Genomic DNA, 17,218 nt, shown 5'->3' with positions numbered 1-17,218 from the left:
TAGCACTGTATAGTATAGTTGTTTATTGCAGGTATGAAGAAATGCAATTCATTTTGTGCTTTGACCTCTCTTTTGTGACTGTGCTCATATTAATTTCTCATAGTTAGTTGGTAGATTACTTCAAATTCTTTGTACATAAGCATAATCTGCAAATAATAATTTTTACTTTGTCTTTTCCAACCTTTATACCTTTTTTTCTTGCACTAATTAAAGTATCCTGTATAATGCTGAATAGGAGTGTGATAGTTACTGTCCTTGTTTCATATGTCCATTAAGATGAAGGCTTGTTATTTCATTATTAGATTTGAAATTTGCTGTAAATTTCACCATTAAGTGTGGTATTTATGCTATCAGAATAATCCACTTTACTTCCATTTGTAGTTCACTAAATTTTTTTTTTTTTTAAGATTTTATTGGGGAGGGGAACAACGTTGGGGAATTGGGGAAGGAGAACACACAAGTTTCTGTCCTTTTTGTTCTTCAGCCTAGTTGTGAAGGCTGTCGCTTCACTGGCCCATGTTGGTGTTATCACTGCGCTCTTCCCAGGTGAGGCAGTCACTCGCTGGCCATTGGATGGCCGCTCATGGCGGCTCACAGCAGCTCACAAAAGCGCATGCCAGCTGCTGGCCAGCCCCACTGCAGCCTACACTGTCGCTGGTGACTCACGGCAGCCCAGCTCCAGGTCGAGCTGTTGTTCACCATCTTAGCTGTAGAGGGCGCAGCATCACTGGCCCTCATATGGGATCCGAACTGGGGCCCTGCTGCTTCAAGCTGGCTTCCCAAGCCAACTCTTAACCACCATGCCACTCGGCCAGCCCGCACTAAAATTTCTTAATAATTAAATTTAAAATGTATCAAATGCATTTATTTGATATATCTATTGAGGTTATTACAATATGATATGTTTGTTTTACTCTAGGAATAAATGATTGGATTATTTTTGCTGATATTTTTAGAATTTTTGCATCTGTATTCATGAATAAAGCTGCCTTACAATTTTCCCTTATTATTAATGTGCTGTTTGGTTTTTGGGATCAGTGTTATTCTGGCCTCATAAAATGAATTGGGAAGTATTTTCTTTTTTCCTAATATTTGTCCTATTTATCAAGGTATGGTATTACTTTTAAAATTAAATCTTTGGAAGAAATCACTTGTGATATAGGCCTGGAAATTTCTTTGTGAGAGGTTTTACATTAAAAATGGAATGACTGTGTATGTGGGGAGGTCAGTGGGGGGACTAATAAACTTTTCTGGTTTTATCTTTAAAATTTCCATCATTTTACTTTTATGTTTATAATATTTTTTATTTTACTCACATATGTCTTCTGTATATTGCCTTTTCTATCCAAGTGTGCATCATGAAAATCTTAATATATATTTTTTCTCATTCTTTAAATTCAAATATGCCATTCAATGTATTTTTTTTTATTTGAACCATGTGTTATTCAGTATAATTTAATTTCTAAGCATTTGGAAATTTATTTGTTATATTTTATTATTTATTTTTAGATTGAGTCCACTGTTTTCTTTCTTTCTTTTTTTTTTTCAGTTTTTAGAGAACATATTTTTATGGTTTCTTTCCTTGAAAATTTATTTAGACTTACAAATGATTTAAAATTATTGTTTATTATGGTGGATTTGTCTATTATTTCTATCATCTATGCTGTATATATGTTAAATCTATATTAGTTTAAAACAAATTTAGAATTGCTACCACTTCCTGCTTTATTGATCCCCTTTATCCTTATGAAATAATCCTCTAATAACTTTTTGTCTTAGAGTTACTTTTTCTGACTTTAACATTACTTCATCTGCTATATTTTCATAATATATACTTTTCTATTTTTACTTTCAGTCTTTCTCTGGCTATAGCTGTTTAAGGTATATCTTGTAAGCCACATACAGTTGACTTTTAAAAAATTCAGCTTAACAACTTAGTTTTTTAATTGGAGCATAGAGACTATTAAATTTTAAATAATTGCTCATATGTGTGGGTTTTCATCTCTTATTTTAGTGTTTGTTTAAAATTTTTTCTACTTGTTCTTTCAGTTCCTTTCTTTACTTCTTTTGAATTGAAGTAATTATCTCTAGTTTTCATTTTTTCCCTCTATTATTTGTGAAATATGTACTATTTTATTCTTCTTGTAGTAGTCACCTTAGACATTATAAGAGTATACATTACTTATTAGAGTCAAATGCACGTTAGTACTTTTGCCACTTCCTGGATAATGTAAGAATGTAGAATACTTTAATTCCATTAGCTAACTCTTTTAAACTTTTGTTATTGTTGTCATGTATTTTGAGGCTATGTAAGTTTTAAATCCAAAATCATGTAATTTTATTTATTATATATTTAATATCATAGTACCAGAATCTTTTCTTTTTTTTTCTTGCATTTCTTAGGGATCATTTCTTTCCTCCAGAAAAATTTTTTACTGCAGGTTTGCTGAAAATTATTTTTGTTCATTTGTTTTTTTCTTTAAAAATGTCTTTATCGGGCCAGCCGAGTGGCACGATGGTTAAGAACTGGCTTGGGACGCCAGAGGGCCCCGGTTCAGATCCCACATATGAGGGCCAGTGACACTGCCCTCCACAGCTAAGATGCTGAGCGACAGCTCAACCTGGAGCTGGGCTGCCGTGAGTCGCCGGCGACGGCATAGGCTGCAGCCCCTGTGGCAGTGGGTTGCCATGGGCTACCGTGTGTAGCCAGCAGCCAGCGTGATCGGCCAGCAGCCGCAGTGAGCGGCCGTCCAGAAGCCAGTGACTGATGTGCCTTGCCCAGGAAGAGCGCAATGATGGTGCCAACTTGGGCCAGTGAAGCAACGTCCTCCACAACTAGACTGAAGAACAAAAAATGACTGCAACTTTTCTGTTCCCCTTCCCCCAATTCCCCAGCACTGTTCCCATGCCCCCAATTCCCCAATAAAAATCTTAAAAAAAAAGTCTTTATCTACATTTATTATAAAATTACATTTTGGCTGCTTATGAAATTCCAAGTTGGTGGCTATTTTCTTTCAGTACTTTAAAGAAGTATTTAACTATCTTCCTGATTTCATGAGAATATTTTATTACTGTTCTCTTGAATATAATGGTGCCTTTTTCTCTAGATGTTTTTAACATTTCTCCTTTTCTTTTGCTGTCAGCAATTTTTCTACACTGTTCCTTAATATAATTTTATTTGTATTTATGGAGCATGGAGTTTTAAATTTTTCTTATGGCTTTAAAAGAAAGGCTTGTTGTTTTTCCTGTTACCTGTTAGGATGGTAAGTATATTAGTTTGCCCCAAAAAGGTATAACAGGCTTGATGGCTTAAATAACAGGAATATATTTTTTCACAGTTCTAGAGGCTAAAATGCTGAGATAAAGGTAATGGCAGGGTTGGTTCCTTCTTAGGGCTGTGAGGGAAGGATCTCTCATTGGCTTGTAGATGGATATCTTCCCATGAGTCTTCACATTCTCTTTGCTCTGTACATGTGTGTGTCCATATTTCCTCTCCCTAAAAGGACACTAGTCATACTGGATTCAGGCCCACTCAACTGACCTCATTTTGGCTTAATTACTTCTGTAAAACCATGTCTCCAATACAGTAGTATTCTGAGGTATGGGAAGTTAGGATTTTAGCATGTAAGTTTTGGAGGGGATACAGTTCAGCTCATAGCATTCTTTAATTATGTTAATCACGCAACAACAATTTATCCTTGTCTTTCATAGCTCTGAGAGATGACTGGAATCAATGGGGTTGTTCTTGCTTGGGGTCTTTCATGAGCTTGTGATCAGTTGGTACATGACACTTGAGTCATCTGACAGTATGACTGGGCTGGATTTCCAAGATGGCTGACAATTTAGGCAACATTTGTTGGGAGACTAGTTGGAGCTGTTGATTGGCCATAAATGGCCCTTTTTATGTGACTTGTACTTCTGCTAACTGGGTTCAACAATTTCAAGGGGGTGCAGCCCAGCAGCCCGAGTGTTAGTGCTCTAAGAGACCCAAGCATAAGCTACAAGGCATGAGCTGTAAGGCTTCATTTGACCTAGGCTGGAAGTCCAAGAATGTCACTTTTCTGCATTCTATTTGTCAATGTCATTATGTTTCAAGAGGAGGTTGATTAGATTCTATCTCTTGATGTCCGGAGCAACATGCATGTATGGTAGGAGGTGGCCAGGAAAAGATCAATGACATTCATCTTGTGTGATTATCTACCACCATATTTTTCATTGATTTTGCAAAATTCTTAACTATTTTTTTCTGCAGATATTATTTCTGCTCCATTCTTTCTTTCCTCACCTTTGGGATATCAGTTATACATACCATAAATCTTTCATTGTGTCCATGTGTTTCTTATGCTCTTTTACTTTTTATTTTTATTTGTTTTTTGTGCTCTGTGCTTCAGACTAAAGTTTTTCACTGATCTATATTCTAATGTACTAATCGTAATCCACCTGCATTTCCAGTTACTTATACTCCAGTTTACTAATCCTGTCTTCCTCTACATCTAATTAGCTATTAAATTCACCTATTGAGTTCTTAATTTTAATTGGTGTATTTTTCAGGTATATAATTTAATTACATTTTAGTAGATTCTAGGTCTCTGATAATATTCTCTATCTTGTCATTTGTTTTCTTGAACATTAACTTCCCAAATTTAAAATCTTTCTCAGATATCTAGTATCTGAATATGTGATAGAACTATTTATATTGTATTTATTTTCCTCTTGATCTTACCTCTTATAATTCCTGTAACACTGGGGGTATAAACAAGAAAGTAATTAGAATGGTAACCTAAAAGTAACCTAAGAGGGTGGGGTAGAAATGGGGATAGGTGAGGGCAGAAGTTTCAGCAAGCAAGTCTTTTCAGCACGTTTTCTTTATATTTCTTTACTTTCTAAGCATGTAACTATACTACCCATTGAACAGATAAAGTTTGATCTTTTTAAAAAATACAATAAAAGTCAAAGCTGAAGACATGAATTGTGAATCATTATCAAAGAAATGCTAATTCAAGTCATGGAAATGGGATGGGTTGGAGTATTTGCACAGACCAATGCTCCTACAGAGGATAACTAGAAAAGCAGGGTTAGAAGATAAAAATCATGTATTTAAAGGCAGAAAGCAGCAGAGGACTAGAGGGATTAAAATCCCAGAGCGAGCAGAGGCTTTTAGAGGTGCGTTAGGATCTAAAGCTGTCCCTGAGGTTCTTGCCAACTCTTGATGAGGGATAAAGACTAGGTCCAACTTTTGGTCCTGTCAGAATGTCCACAGAGACATTTGGCCCACTCCAAAAGGTCCTTTATATTTGGTCCTGTCCAAAACATTCACAGAGATATTTAGTTCGTAGTTAATATAAATTCCACTCTTCTGCAATTCGAACTCAGACCCATCTACCTCATCTATATGTCATTACCAGATAGGCTACCAAGGCAGCAAGGACTATTATTGTCAATACAGCCACAACACAATTATTGGAGCAATAAAACATGATAGTATTTTTTATGTATTAATTCTCTAAACCAAAAGTAGAAATAAACATTATGGGCTGTTTGAACCCAGGGATGTTTTCTAAGTGTGGTCATTTTTTACAGGACCTAGTATCAAGGACAATTTGGTGTGGACCAAACATGTCTGTGGACGTTTTAGACAGGACCAAATGTCCTGCAAGGTTAGGTCCAGGTATAAGGTCACTACTGGGAAATAAGCAAACTGGCAGCGATTTGGTGATCACATGGGACTAAGAATGACAAAATTCCTTTTCCTCTGGAAAAATTTTCTGAAGTATGAAGCTGTGTAAGGCTTAAGTCCAAACAGAAAAGTATCATGATTTGTCTGTATCATTTTGTCAATGTTCTCATTAAGAAAACTATTAATAGTTCTTCCATTCTTTCCTTCCATCTCTCATTATTTTAACATGTTTATGTCTTCTCAACTGTGATAGTCACCATAGATTCAAACAGGAAGGTAGATGAGCACTTTAAGGGAAAGAGAAAATGGAATAAAAGTGGAATAAAAGTGACCAGGTTCCTGCTGCCTTGGTGGACATTTGAGGGTGAAGAGACAGAAAAACAAACAAAAAAAAGTACTTAAAAGTAAAATTAAAACATGCAACAAAGAATATAAAGAAAAAGTCAATGAGAAAATTATAGGATGATCTAACTTAGTCTGGGGATTCAGAGAGGATATGGCTGAAGAAATGACACTTAAACTAGACCATAAAAGATGGGGGATGGTTATCGCACACAGTGGACTAACATGTGCAAAGATTCTGAAATAGCTTTAGGAGGCTATTGTATTTTAGAATGTCATGAACAAGGAGGAAGATAAAGGCAAAATGAGGTGGCATGGAGTGAGACTGACGAAATTGGGCGACCCTTGTAAATTTTCTTTGGCAATTCTAGATTTTATCCTAAGAACAATGGGAAGCCATTAAAGGATCCAAATGGAGCAGTGAAATAACCAGAATTTCACCTTAAAAAAAATCACTGTGACTCTTATGTGGAGAGCAGACCAAAAGGATAAGGGTCGTTGTTGAGAGGTAAATTAGGAAGTTCTTTCTTTCTTTTTTATCTTTTTTTTCAGGGAAGAACTACAAGTTCGGGATAGGCCAGTGGAATTAGAGATGAAGAAAATCAGAGAAAGAAATATGAAAAGAATGATTTCTAAAAATCACAGTATTTGACTTGATTGTCTGTGGTGGATGAGGAAAAGGATGGTATAACGGATGCATCTTTCCAGTTTTGGATTTGAAAACTGCATGGATGATGGTTTCACTTCTAATGATAGGGAGTGCTAGGGGAAGAGTAACTTTTGTGCAAGGCAAGAACTTAAGTCTAGTACTGATGTCTTATATGAAAGGTATGGACTGTAGAGGCTACCTTTTACATTTTGGAAGAGAATTAACAAATTTTTTGTTTAGTCTATGAAATTCTTAAATCATCCTATGATAGTCTTACTTGTTAACAGAATACAAAAAAGCCTTCACTTTTTTGTTAAAACATTGTAGTTTTTCATTAAAATTTTGTTTTTTTAAATATATCTATTATTTATTTATTTATTTATTTATTTTTAAGATTTTTTTTTAAAATTGGGGAATTGGGGGATGGGAACAGCGCTGGGGAATTGGGGGAAGGGGAACAGACAAGTTGCTGTCATTTTGTTCTTCAGTCTAGTTGTGGAGGATGTTTCTCTGGCCCAATTTGGCACCATCATTGTGCTCTTCCAGGGCAAGGCAGATCAGTCGCCGGCTTCTGGACGGCCGCTCACAGCGGCTGCTGGCTGCTCATGCTGGCTGCTGGCTACACATGGTAGCCCACGGCAACCCACTGCAGCAGGGGCTGCAGCCTACGCCATTGCCAGCAACTCACGGCAGCCCAGCTTCAGGTTGAGCTGTTGTTCAGCATCTTAGTTGTAGAAGGCAGTGTCACTGGTCCTCATATGTGGGATCTGAACCGGGGCCCTCTGGCGTCCCAATCCAGCTGTTAACCAACGCACCACTCGGCTGGCCCTATTATTTATTTTTGTGCTGTTCATTTAACTGATTTTGGAAAACCCTGGGAATCATTAATCTTTTCATCTTGTTTCATATATCAGTTAGAAAGAGGGTTATAATCAAACTGAAGATACATACATACTTCTTAATGATTCTTATGAGTTATGGTCTGCTCTATAGATACTTTAGAGAGCATCAGTATCATATTACATATAAGAAAATTATTTATGCTATTACAAATGGAACAGAATCAATTATAGGTGGGCATATGACCATTTCCACTTTATACCAAAAACTTTATACTAAAGTGTGGTTCTAAAATGTGACACTTTACTTTTTTTATCTCTCTTTAATGACTCTGCTTATAATAAAAGTGTATATTATTTTTTATTTAAAAATATCAGTATCATTTGAGAATTGGTTATTTTCATTTCCTTAGTAGTAAACATTTGAGGAAAGAGTATATATTTTTTTCCAGGTTTATATAGGTGGAATTATCTCACTGTTTGAGAAATAGTCACAAAATACTGTATGTATGCTACATTTTAATAAATTGAGTAATTTTGGCTGCATATATTGCTCATACTAGTTTGTTGTTCGAGTTCTAGAACAAGCAAACAAAGGTAAGCATAGTTTATTTAAAATACACATTTAAAATGTAGTTTTTATTTTTTACCTCCTAAAATGTTGATTATTTTTTATTGTATTTTCAATTTATTTTTCAAACTACAATATGTAATGTTATACATTATTTTCCCCTTTTAAACAAATTGTTTGATCAGTAAGACATACAGAGATGTTTGTTTTTTATTTGGGAAAGTAATTTTTCATTTATTTTAGCTTTTGAATAGTTAGAGTAACAGTGAGAGGTCCAACAGGAAAAGAGATGACACCCTCAAATTAGGACAATTCAAGTAAGGTGGAATAAAGTGGCTATTTAAAATGTGGGCAGGGTTTAAGGAATCCCAAGGCATACATAGTTGGTACCTCTGGTGGGTTACCACCTCATGCCCAAAGGACAACAAGGGTAGGAAGGAGAGACACCTGTAGGGGTGACATCTTTGTCTAGGCACCCAGTCAGCCTGACATAACTCTGCAGGGATGGAACCTGGGAATGAAGACCTTGACCTCACTTTTCTTCCTCACCCCATAGCACAACATTGGCAGAACCCAATCAGAAGCCAAAAGGCAAGAGAGCCTATTGATGTAGTCCATTTAGGTCAGCCTCCCAGGGCACAGAGCAAGGTAGAGTAAGGTAGAGAGTGGATCTCGCAGGGGCAAGTAGAAGAATCTGAAGCAATGGGTGTGCAACACATAATGACAAAAAGGAAGTGAGAAAGCTAGTGCTATGATTTCTTTTTCAGCAAAGGAAAAGGAAGCTGGGGCAGAGGGTTTTGGCCATGACTGCTTCCTCTTTGTAAAGAGCAAAAAGCTTTGGAATTGGTTGGCAAGGGGCAGGATATGGAGAAATGGGAGGAGTTGCAGTTTTTTAATTCAACCAGATTGAACTCTGTCAACTGGCTGAAGATTCTTAGCCTAATTGATGCACAGGAAACAAAAAATTAACCTTGAACTTGGAAAACATTCTCTATAGCTAATAATGATGATGTTTTGATGATGTTATTGCTATTTACTTGCAGGACTGTATCTGACAAACAGCGTTCTCTGGCCCTGGGTATGACCTATGTGATTTTGAGAGTATTTGGTATGGACTTTTGGCAATCTTTCATTACATTGAAATGTTCGTTTTTTTTTTGATATGTGTTTATGTCTACATGTATATTTATTCAAATAAATAATAATGGTAAACTGAAACAAACAGGTGAATGAATGGGTGAATTGCTTTGCAGAATTTAAGAGACAATACTTAATGTAAAAAGACAATATCTAATGTAAAGCCCATCCTAATTGTCATATAAAATATACATTAATATTATATTCAATTAGAAGAGACAGTCTATTTGACCAGAAGTATGCTCATCAAGCTCATATATAAGTGGTTTAGTAAGATGAAATAAATGCTTAGGTAAGTATAACAACTATACGTTGCTTGCATGTTTGGGAAGTCACTAGGCTAGACTAGTGCTTTTAAACATTTCATTACCAAAGAAATTGAATCTGATGTTTTTAAGTTTTATCCAAATAAAAAATTGGTTCTGCTGAGGATAATGCAGGCTCTGTACTGCAGGCTTTCTTAAAATAGCAAAACCTATTTTCAAATCCACATGAGGACTATATTAGAACCCCTGATTCAAGAAGATAACAAATATTGACGGGGTAAGGAAATAAGATTAAACTGTATTGAAGGCTGAAAGACATGATAAATGGAATCAAAAATGTAGAAAATTTTAAGTGTGGCTCTGATGTGGATCAGAGAAATCATTCTATAGCTAGATCAGTATGTGGGGTTAAAATGAGCTTTTTTAATTGAGAAAAATTGGAGCATATTTTTATGGTGGACAGTGATCCACTAGATAAGGACAGATTTGTAATGGAAGAAAATAAGTATTATAATAGCAAGCTCATAGACATTTTCCTGGATCAGAAAGGAGCCGGCAAAACAGATGCATTTTTGAATGGGAGGAGGTAGCTTAAGATATTTTAGATATAGACTGTCTCTAGATCTTGCAGGGTTTTGGTATCAGAGAATTTTAAGCAGAGGATAGATATTATCTGATTTACATTTAAAAGATAACTCTGCTGTTGGAAGGAGAAATACTTATAGAAGATAATGTGGAGGAAAATAAAATGGAGCCTTTCGATGAAATATGTCATAATTAGATTAAATTGGATTCTGGGAGTTGTAGTGGAGACAGAGAAATCAGCATATCCAAGATATGTTTGGAGTTGCTGTTACAAAAATATGTCATGAATTGGGAAAATATGGTGGGAAATAGAAAAAAAATGAGTGGTAGGCCTAATATATTCACCTTGAACAATTGTAAGCAGAGTGCTAACACTGAGATAGGGATTTCTGGTGTTGGATAGTGATCTTTGGCAGGAATCAAGAGTTGTGAGGCTGTCACTCAATAAACTTAAATTAAAAAAAAAAAAGTTGTGAGGCATTAGGGCCCTGATAATTTCTTAAAGGAGATGGTCAGTCATTAGACATGTTTTTAGAACCTGGTTCTGGTTCTAAAATCTTTGGGATTGCTTTTTTTTTTTTTAATGACTGTTCATTCACTTTTAGCTACAAATGACATTGCTGAGGAGATATTTATTGTCTCTGAGTATACAGAGATTTCCCTCAGGCAGCACACAACTGTTCCTCTGGATATGAGGTCATCTAAATCTAGGGCTACTATTAACATACCAAAGCATTTACATTTTAAGTTATTTTTCTTGATAGCTTGATAAATAACATACTTTAGATTATGAAACTAAAATTTCAGTTATTAAAAATTTCATAATTAGAAATCTTTGGAGATACACTGTGCTCTCAAAATCAGTATTCAGCATCTCCATTTGAAATACTTTCTCCTAAATTTTTAATTAAAAAATTAACAACAGTTTTGAGATGTCAAATAAATAAGAACATGCACACATTTCTAAAAAGATGAAAATCTACCAATTTTTTGTACTTACAGGAATAAGGACTTTTTGAAAACACATTGTTTCTAGTTATTAACAATTCTATCTGTAAGTAAATTCTTAATTTTAAATGATATGTTTACGATGAGGATGACTAAATATATGTTTAATTTTAGGATAAAAATCATTCTGATACCAACCTATAGTGTTTTCATGGATAATTTACAATCATTGCATTTTTCATAGGAAGTATACCTGGACCAATAGTTTTTAAAATGATTGGAGAAACTTCTTGTACCTTTTGGGGTACTGAAGGCTGTGGCAAAACAGGAAGTTGCTGGTTCTATAACACAACAAAAATGGCCTACCTATTTTTAGGAATATGTAAGTGATATCTATTGAAGAAATATAAAGAGATAAAATTGTCTTAAAAACTTATGGTTGTTTATATTGGTATAAGGTACATAATAAACTATGAACAAATGGATACTTTATGATTAAAGAAGCCTTATATTATTATATAGAAAATATTTGGACACTAAAGTATTATAGAATTTATGTAAATATTTGAGTCACTGCATTAAATATATAATTGTTTTAGTTATTCCTGAGTAAAGGGTGGTTATTAGCAGAGTTTCAATTTGGGAAGTAATTTTACCTCTGTACATCTATAACTAAGTTATTTAACCATGTAACCTTTCCATTTCCACAGTAAAAGATGGGGTTATTTAAAAGAATTGTTTTTGCACCCATAAAGAGCATCAAGATACACTTACCCAACTTAAATGTAATTTTCATATTGTCTCTTTTGCTCAGTGCTTGGCACCAAGCTAGTATTCAATATTTGTTGAATATTTAAGAGATATGGGGTATTGGGATGCTGTGGTCAAAGTTTCGGGAAAGACTAGATATGCTTGTATTACTTTGGAAAATTCACTGGGTCTTCCTGGATCTCAATTTGTTCATCTGTAAAATGAAGGTTTTGGACTATATCATTTCTGAAGTTTTAATCATCAGTAACATTAAATGATTTTATTGTATAGATTCTATAGGTGTGATAAATATTTTAAAGTGTTTATATGTTTTGTGATTTTTATTAAGTGGGTTCAGTAATACAAAAAACCACATATGATACTCTAGTATTTAATAGTAATAAATACCTGCTTGATAAACAGTGTACAGCAATGCCTTCTAATTCAGAAGCCAATTATCCAGCAAACTTAGTCAACACTTAAAATCAAAGTGAAACTTAAGAAAAAAATTTAAAAGTCAAAACTGACATTTAAGAAGTCAAAATGAATTTCTCAGAGATAATTCAGCGAAACTGGGCATTGTTCTTGAGGAAGTCCTCTTAAAACAATGCTGAGCATTTTAATTTTTATTTTAGATATAACTGTAACATGCTTAACTATCTTCACACACAGAACATAATAGAACAAATTGATAAACTACTACAGAACCTGCTAAGGAGTTACTAAAAGGAGATAACAATAATAAAGAACATAAGAAATTATAATGAGAGGGCAAACGCAGGAAACTGTAATAGGAATATGCATTCGTGGCAATTTTGTGTAAGCTAGTCTATCGGAAAGTGTATTCCATGAATCATTTGAATCAGGAAAACTTGGAGTGCTTGCTAAAAGTATAAGTTCTGAGGCCCTGACTTAGAACAGCAGGGATTGGTGGTAAGCAGGTGTATTTTTAATAAAGCACCTCAGGTAATTTTAACCACAGTAAACTTTGAGGCTATATGAAAGACTCTAGAGCTGTACAGTCCAATATGGTACACATTAACCACCTGTAGGTAAATTTAAATTAAGTAAAACTAAATGCAATTTAAAATTCAATTTCACAGTAACAATAGCTAACTTTCACATATTTAATGGTCACATTTGACTACGTTACTGGACAGTGCAGATGTAGAACACTGTTATAGTCATAGGACTTCTATGCACACCACTACTCTAGAGCAAAATTATACAACAGGGATCCATGAACCCCAGGAGCCCACATTGAACTTTAGTGTATTTTTGAAATCCTAAAAGTTGTATGCTGTATGTCCAAAAATGTTTTCCCTGTGGAGGAAGGCTGTGGCATTCATCAGATTCTCAAAGGTTTTATCAGCCAAAAAGTTGGTAAAAAAATTATTATATGAATCCATCAGATGCCTTTGGTAGCAAGGAAATTCTTCTGAGTTTTCTCAAATTTTAAGTTTTCATTGGGAAGACTCATTATGTACCTTTTACCTGAAATTAAAGAGTCCATCAGTTCTAGTTTAATGGAAGCAGAGAGATGATTGCTAAGTCTTTTGCAATATTTTTTATTTTAATTTGCCATGTTTACCACTTCATCAAGGTTTTTTTTGTAGAATTTTTATAGAAATATGATATACATTACATATATTCAGTAAAGACTACATATTATAAATGTATAGCTCAACACATTTTTATGAAGTTAACACATCTGTAATAAGCATTCATATCAAGAAACACAGTATATTAGAATTAATAAGTGAATTTAATAAAGTTGCTTAATATACAATCAATATACAAAAATCAATTGTGTTTCTATATACCAAGCACAACCAAATGAAACAACAAGTGTCATCACACCAGTGAAACAGAATGCAGAATCCAGAAACAAACTCACATATGCACGCTTAACTTACTTGTGGCCAAGGAAGGAGACACTGAAAAAATATAGATTTTTTTTTTTGAAGTGGGAAAAAGATGGTATAAAGATGGTCTTTTAATTAAAGGGTAATGGATCATTTTATATATGCATAAAAATGGTATCTTGATCCCTACCTCAAATCATATACAAAAATCAATTCTGTTGTAGATGCATTGCATATCTAAATGTCAAAGATTAAAAAAAATAAAACCTTTGAACAAAAACAGGATAATATCTTCATGGCCTTGGAGTAGGCCGAGATTGCATAAACAGGATACAAAAATGACTAGCTATAAAAGAAAAATCAAACAATTTTAAAATTAATAAATTCTGATCATCAAAAGAACTAAGAGGTAGAAAAGACAGCCACTGTGTAGAAGGCAGTGAAAAAGGTAAAAGTGAAAAAGAACTAAAGTTCAAAATATATAAAGAACTCCTACAAATCAATAACAAGCAAAGGTTAGATAACTTAATAGAAAAGTGTACAAGACTTGAAAGAAACTTCATAAAAGTGGATAAATAGCCAATAAACAATGGAATGAATAGATTGTGATAAAATCAACAATGGAATACTATACAACAACAAAAAGGAAAGGTACACAACTACATAAAATATGGATGAATCACACAAAAATAATGTTGAAAGAAACCAGACATAAATTAATGTGCACTGTATGATTCCACTTACGTAATTTTGACATGCTATGATATACTTCAGAGGCAAACAAAATCAACCCTCCTGGTTGGGTTAGTGAATGTGAGGAAACATGAGGAGGTTTCCTGGGGTACTGACAGTGTTTTGTTCTTGATCCAAATTCTGGTGACACTGTTTAGTTTGAGAAAAATACATCAAGCAGTACTCTAAAAAATTGATATGTAATTAATATACAATTATATAGTATAGATTTTTTTTTAAGATTTTTATTGGGGAACTGGGGGGATGGGAACAGTGCTGGGGAATTGGGGGAAGGGGAACAGACAAGTTGCTGTCGTTTTGTTCTTCAGTCTAGTTGTGGAGGACGTTGCTTCACTGGCCCAAGTTGGCACCATCATTGCGCTCTTCCCAGGTGAGGCAGATAAGTCACCGGCTTCTGGACGGCGGCTCACGTGGCTGCTGGCTGCTCACGCTGGCTGCTGGCTACATACGGTAGCCCATGGCAACCCACTGCAGCAGGGGCTGCAGCCTATGCTGTCCCTGGCGACTTAAGGCAGCCCAGCTCCAGGTCGAGCTGTTGTTGTTCAGCATCTTAGCTGTAAAGGGCAGTGTCACTGGCCCTCATATGTGGGATCCGAACCGGGGCCCTCTGGCATCCCAAGCCAGTTCTTAACCATCGCGCCACTCGGCCAGCCCATATAATATAGATCTTAGGTGTTTGGTCTGAAGGCTTTTGATAATTGAATGCACCTGTGGAACCAGCACCCAAAACAAGGTGTATAAATTTCCCTTATTCCCCTTTCCAGTCAATTTCCCTCTTCCACAGATAAAGCTCTTTCAGATGAGTATTACAATATGTTGGGGTTTTTTTGCCTGTTCTAGAAATTTATGCAAATGTAATATAGTGTATATTGGTTTGTTTGTTTTTGTCTGTGTTGCTTAATGTTGTGCTTTGGGGAGATTCATCCATAGTATTCTATAGCAGTAGTTTGTGTTTTAAAATTTTTTTCTGACAACTATTTCACTTTGTGGATATACTACAGCGTATCCATTCTCGTTAATGTACATTTGAGTTGTTTACAGTGTGTGGCTACTATAAATAAATGTGTACAATATTATTATAAATGACAGACTCATTAATGTTTCCAATTTTATCTTTTGAAACCACTATAATGGATATTGTCAGGTAATTGATATTGTTGCTCTAAAGAATTTTTTTACTTTAATAGGGTTATTTGCTTCCAAAGTTCAAGTACTTTTATATACTACTTATACTATGTTAACTTTCTGAAATTTGAAACATGAAAATGAATCAAAACCTCTGCAAATATCAATTAGTATTTCTTAAAATATTGTTTTTATTTTGAAAATGATGGATATTTCAAATAGAGTAAAGCTGTATAAAGTGACTTAAACAGGTTCCAAGGGCCGGCCAAGTGGCTCAGTTGGTTGAGTTATCTTAAGAGCACGAGCGTTGTGCAACAGAGCTGCTGGTTCGATTCCCACATGGGCCAGTGACGCTGTGCCTGAGCTGAGCTGCCGCTGAGTTGCTAACAGGTGGCAGGATGGCTCAGCTGGTAAGAGCACATGCTCCTAACAACAAGACTGCCTGTTCGATGGTGGGCTACGCCTGCCCACAGCTAAGACTGAATTCAGCACCTTGAGCTGAGTTGCCACCCGGATGGCTCAGTAGATAGAGCATGCACTCTTAACAACAAGGCTGCCAGGTTTGACTCCCACATGGGATGGTGGCTATGCCCACCTGCAACTAAGACTGAACACAGCACCTTGAGCTGAGCGGAGGTGAGTTGCTGATGGGCAGCGAGATGTCGACTGGCGCCTTTTACAAGTAAGATTGAAGAACAACTTGGCCGGTCCCCTTCCCCAATTCCACAACACTGTTCCCCTCCCCCAATTCCCTAATTAAAAAACAAACAAACAATCAAAACAGGTTCTAGTTTCTATTAATAGTTAAGTTTTGAAGGTAGAAATGCATTTTTCTGTTTTTGAATTAATACATACTGTGAAATAATAACCCACCTTACATTTTTCTTGGACTATATGTTTAAGAATTCTAAAAGGTCTTGTAAACATTTTTTTAAAATCTCCTTTAAGTAACTTGATATGTTTATGACATTAATTACATTCTACAAATGGGAAATTGGTACTTTGTAGATAAAATGTACTTGCCTTTCCTTTGGTAAATGGCATTCTTTCCACAAACATTTTTGTTCTAAATAAATTGATGCATCTGATATTACTTTTTATTTTTATTTAGGTTTTCTTTGCAAAGTGTTCACTATCATCTTCACTGCCATTGCATTTGGCCTGTACAAATGTTTACTAAAGGAAAGCAATAACATCATGCCGATACCTTTGAAGAATCTAAAAGAGAAAAAAAAAAGAATTGATTTATAACTGGATCATCATTGTGTAAGGATTACACATTATCAGTCCATCAGTGGAATAGTATATTAATTAAATTTAAATAATCATAATAGTTGCATGTTTAATAAATGAATGTGATTCATAAAATCCTGTAAGTTTTATTATATTTTTAGTACAAATATAATAATATAGTCTTTCTGTTTTGAGTTTTTAAGATATTCTACGATAAACATTTAATACTTTCAGTAGAAAGATAATACACTTTGAAAGAAAAGAATGAAGTGGAAGTGGGAAAATACACATAAATTAATTCTGATTACAATGATATATTAGTTATTGGCCTTTGGTAATATGGGATTACTTAGGTTTCATATGTTTTATTCTTGTTACTTTTCATTTGCACTGTGGATGTTTATTTCTCAATAATTTTTCAAAATAAAATAAAATTTGCCAATCCAGTTCGTATAATAAAAATTTAAATGAAGTTATA

At 34.7% G+C, this 17,218-nt stretch overlaps 1 protein-coding gene across 1 annotated transcript in view; it reads left to right on the top strand.

Annotated features, from left to right (window-relative positions):
- Window positions 1-16,758, top strand: part of SLCO6A1 (solute carrier organic anion transporter family member 6A1) — an 87,105-nt gene extending 70,347 nt beyond the window's left edge. Inside the window, exons 11-13 of the mRNA XM_019664012.1 lie at window positions 9,122-9,186; window positions 11,259-11,396; window positions 16,619-16,758. Coding sequence (XP_019519557.1) covers window positions 9,122-9,186; window positions 11,259-11,396; window positions 16,619-16,758 — 343 coding nt within the window. The remainder of the gene's footprint in view (window positions 1-9,121; window positions 9,187-11,258; window positions 11,397-16,618) is intronic.
- Window positions 16,759-17,218: the final 460 nt, after the last annotated feature.

The sequence above is a fragment of the Hipposideros armiger genome, unplaced genomic scaffold (genome assembly GCF_001890085.2).
Source record: "Hipposideros armiger isolate ML-2016 unplaced genomic scaffold, ASM189008v1 scaffold_414, whole genome shotgun sequence".
Taxonomy (NCBI): domain Eukaryota; kingdom Metazoa; phylum Chordata; class Mammalia; order Chiroptera; family Hipposideridae; genus Hipposideros; species Hipposideros armiger.
The sequence above is the reverse complement of the archived record's forward strand: the minus strand, read 5'-3'. Positions and strand labels throughout refer to the sequence as shown.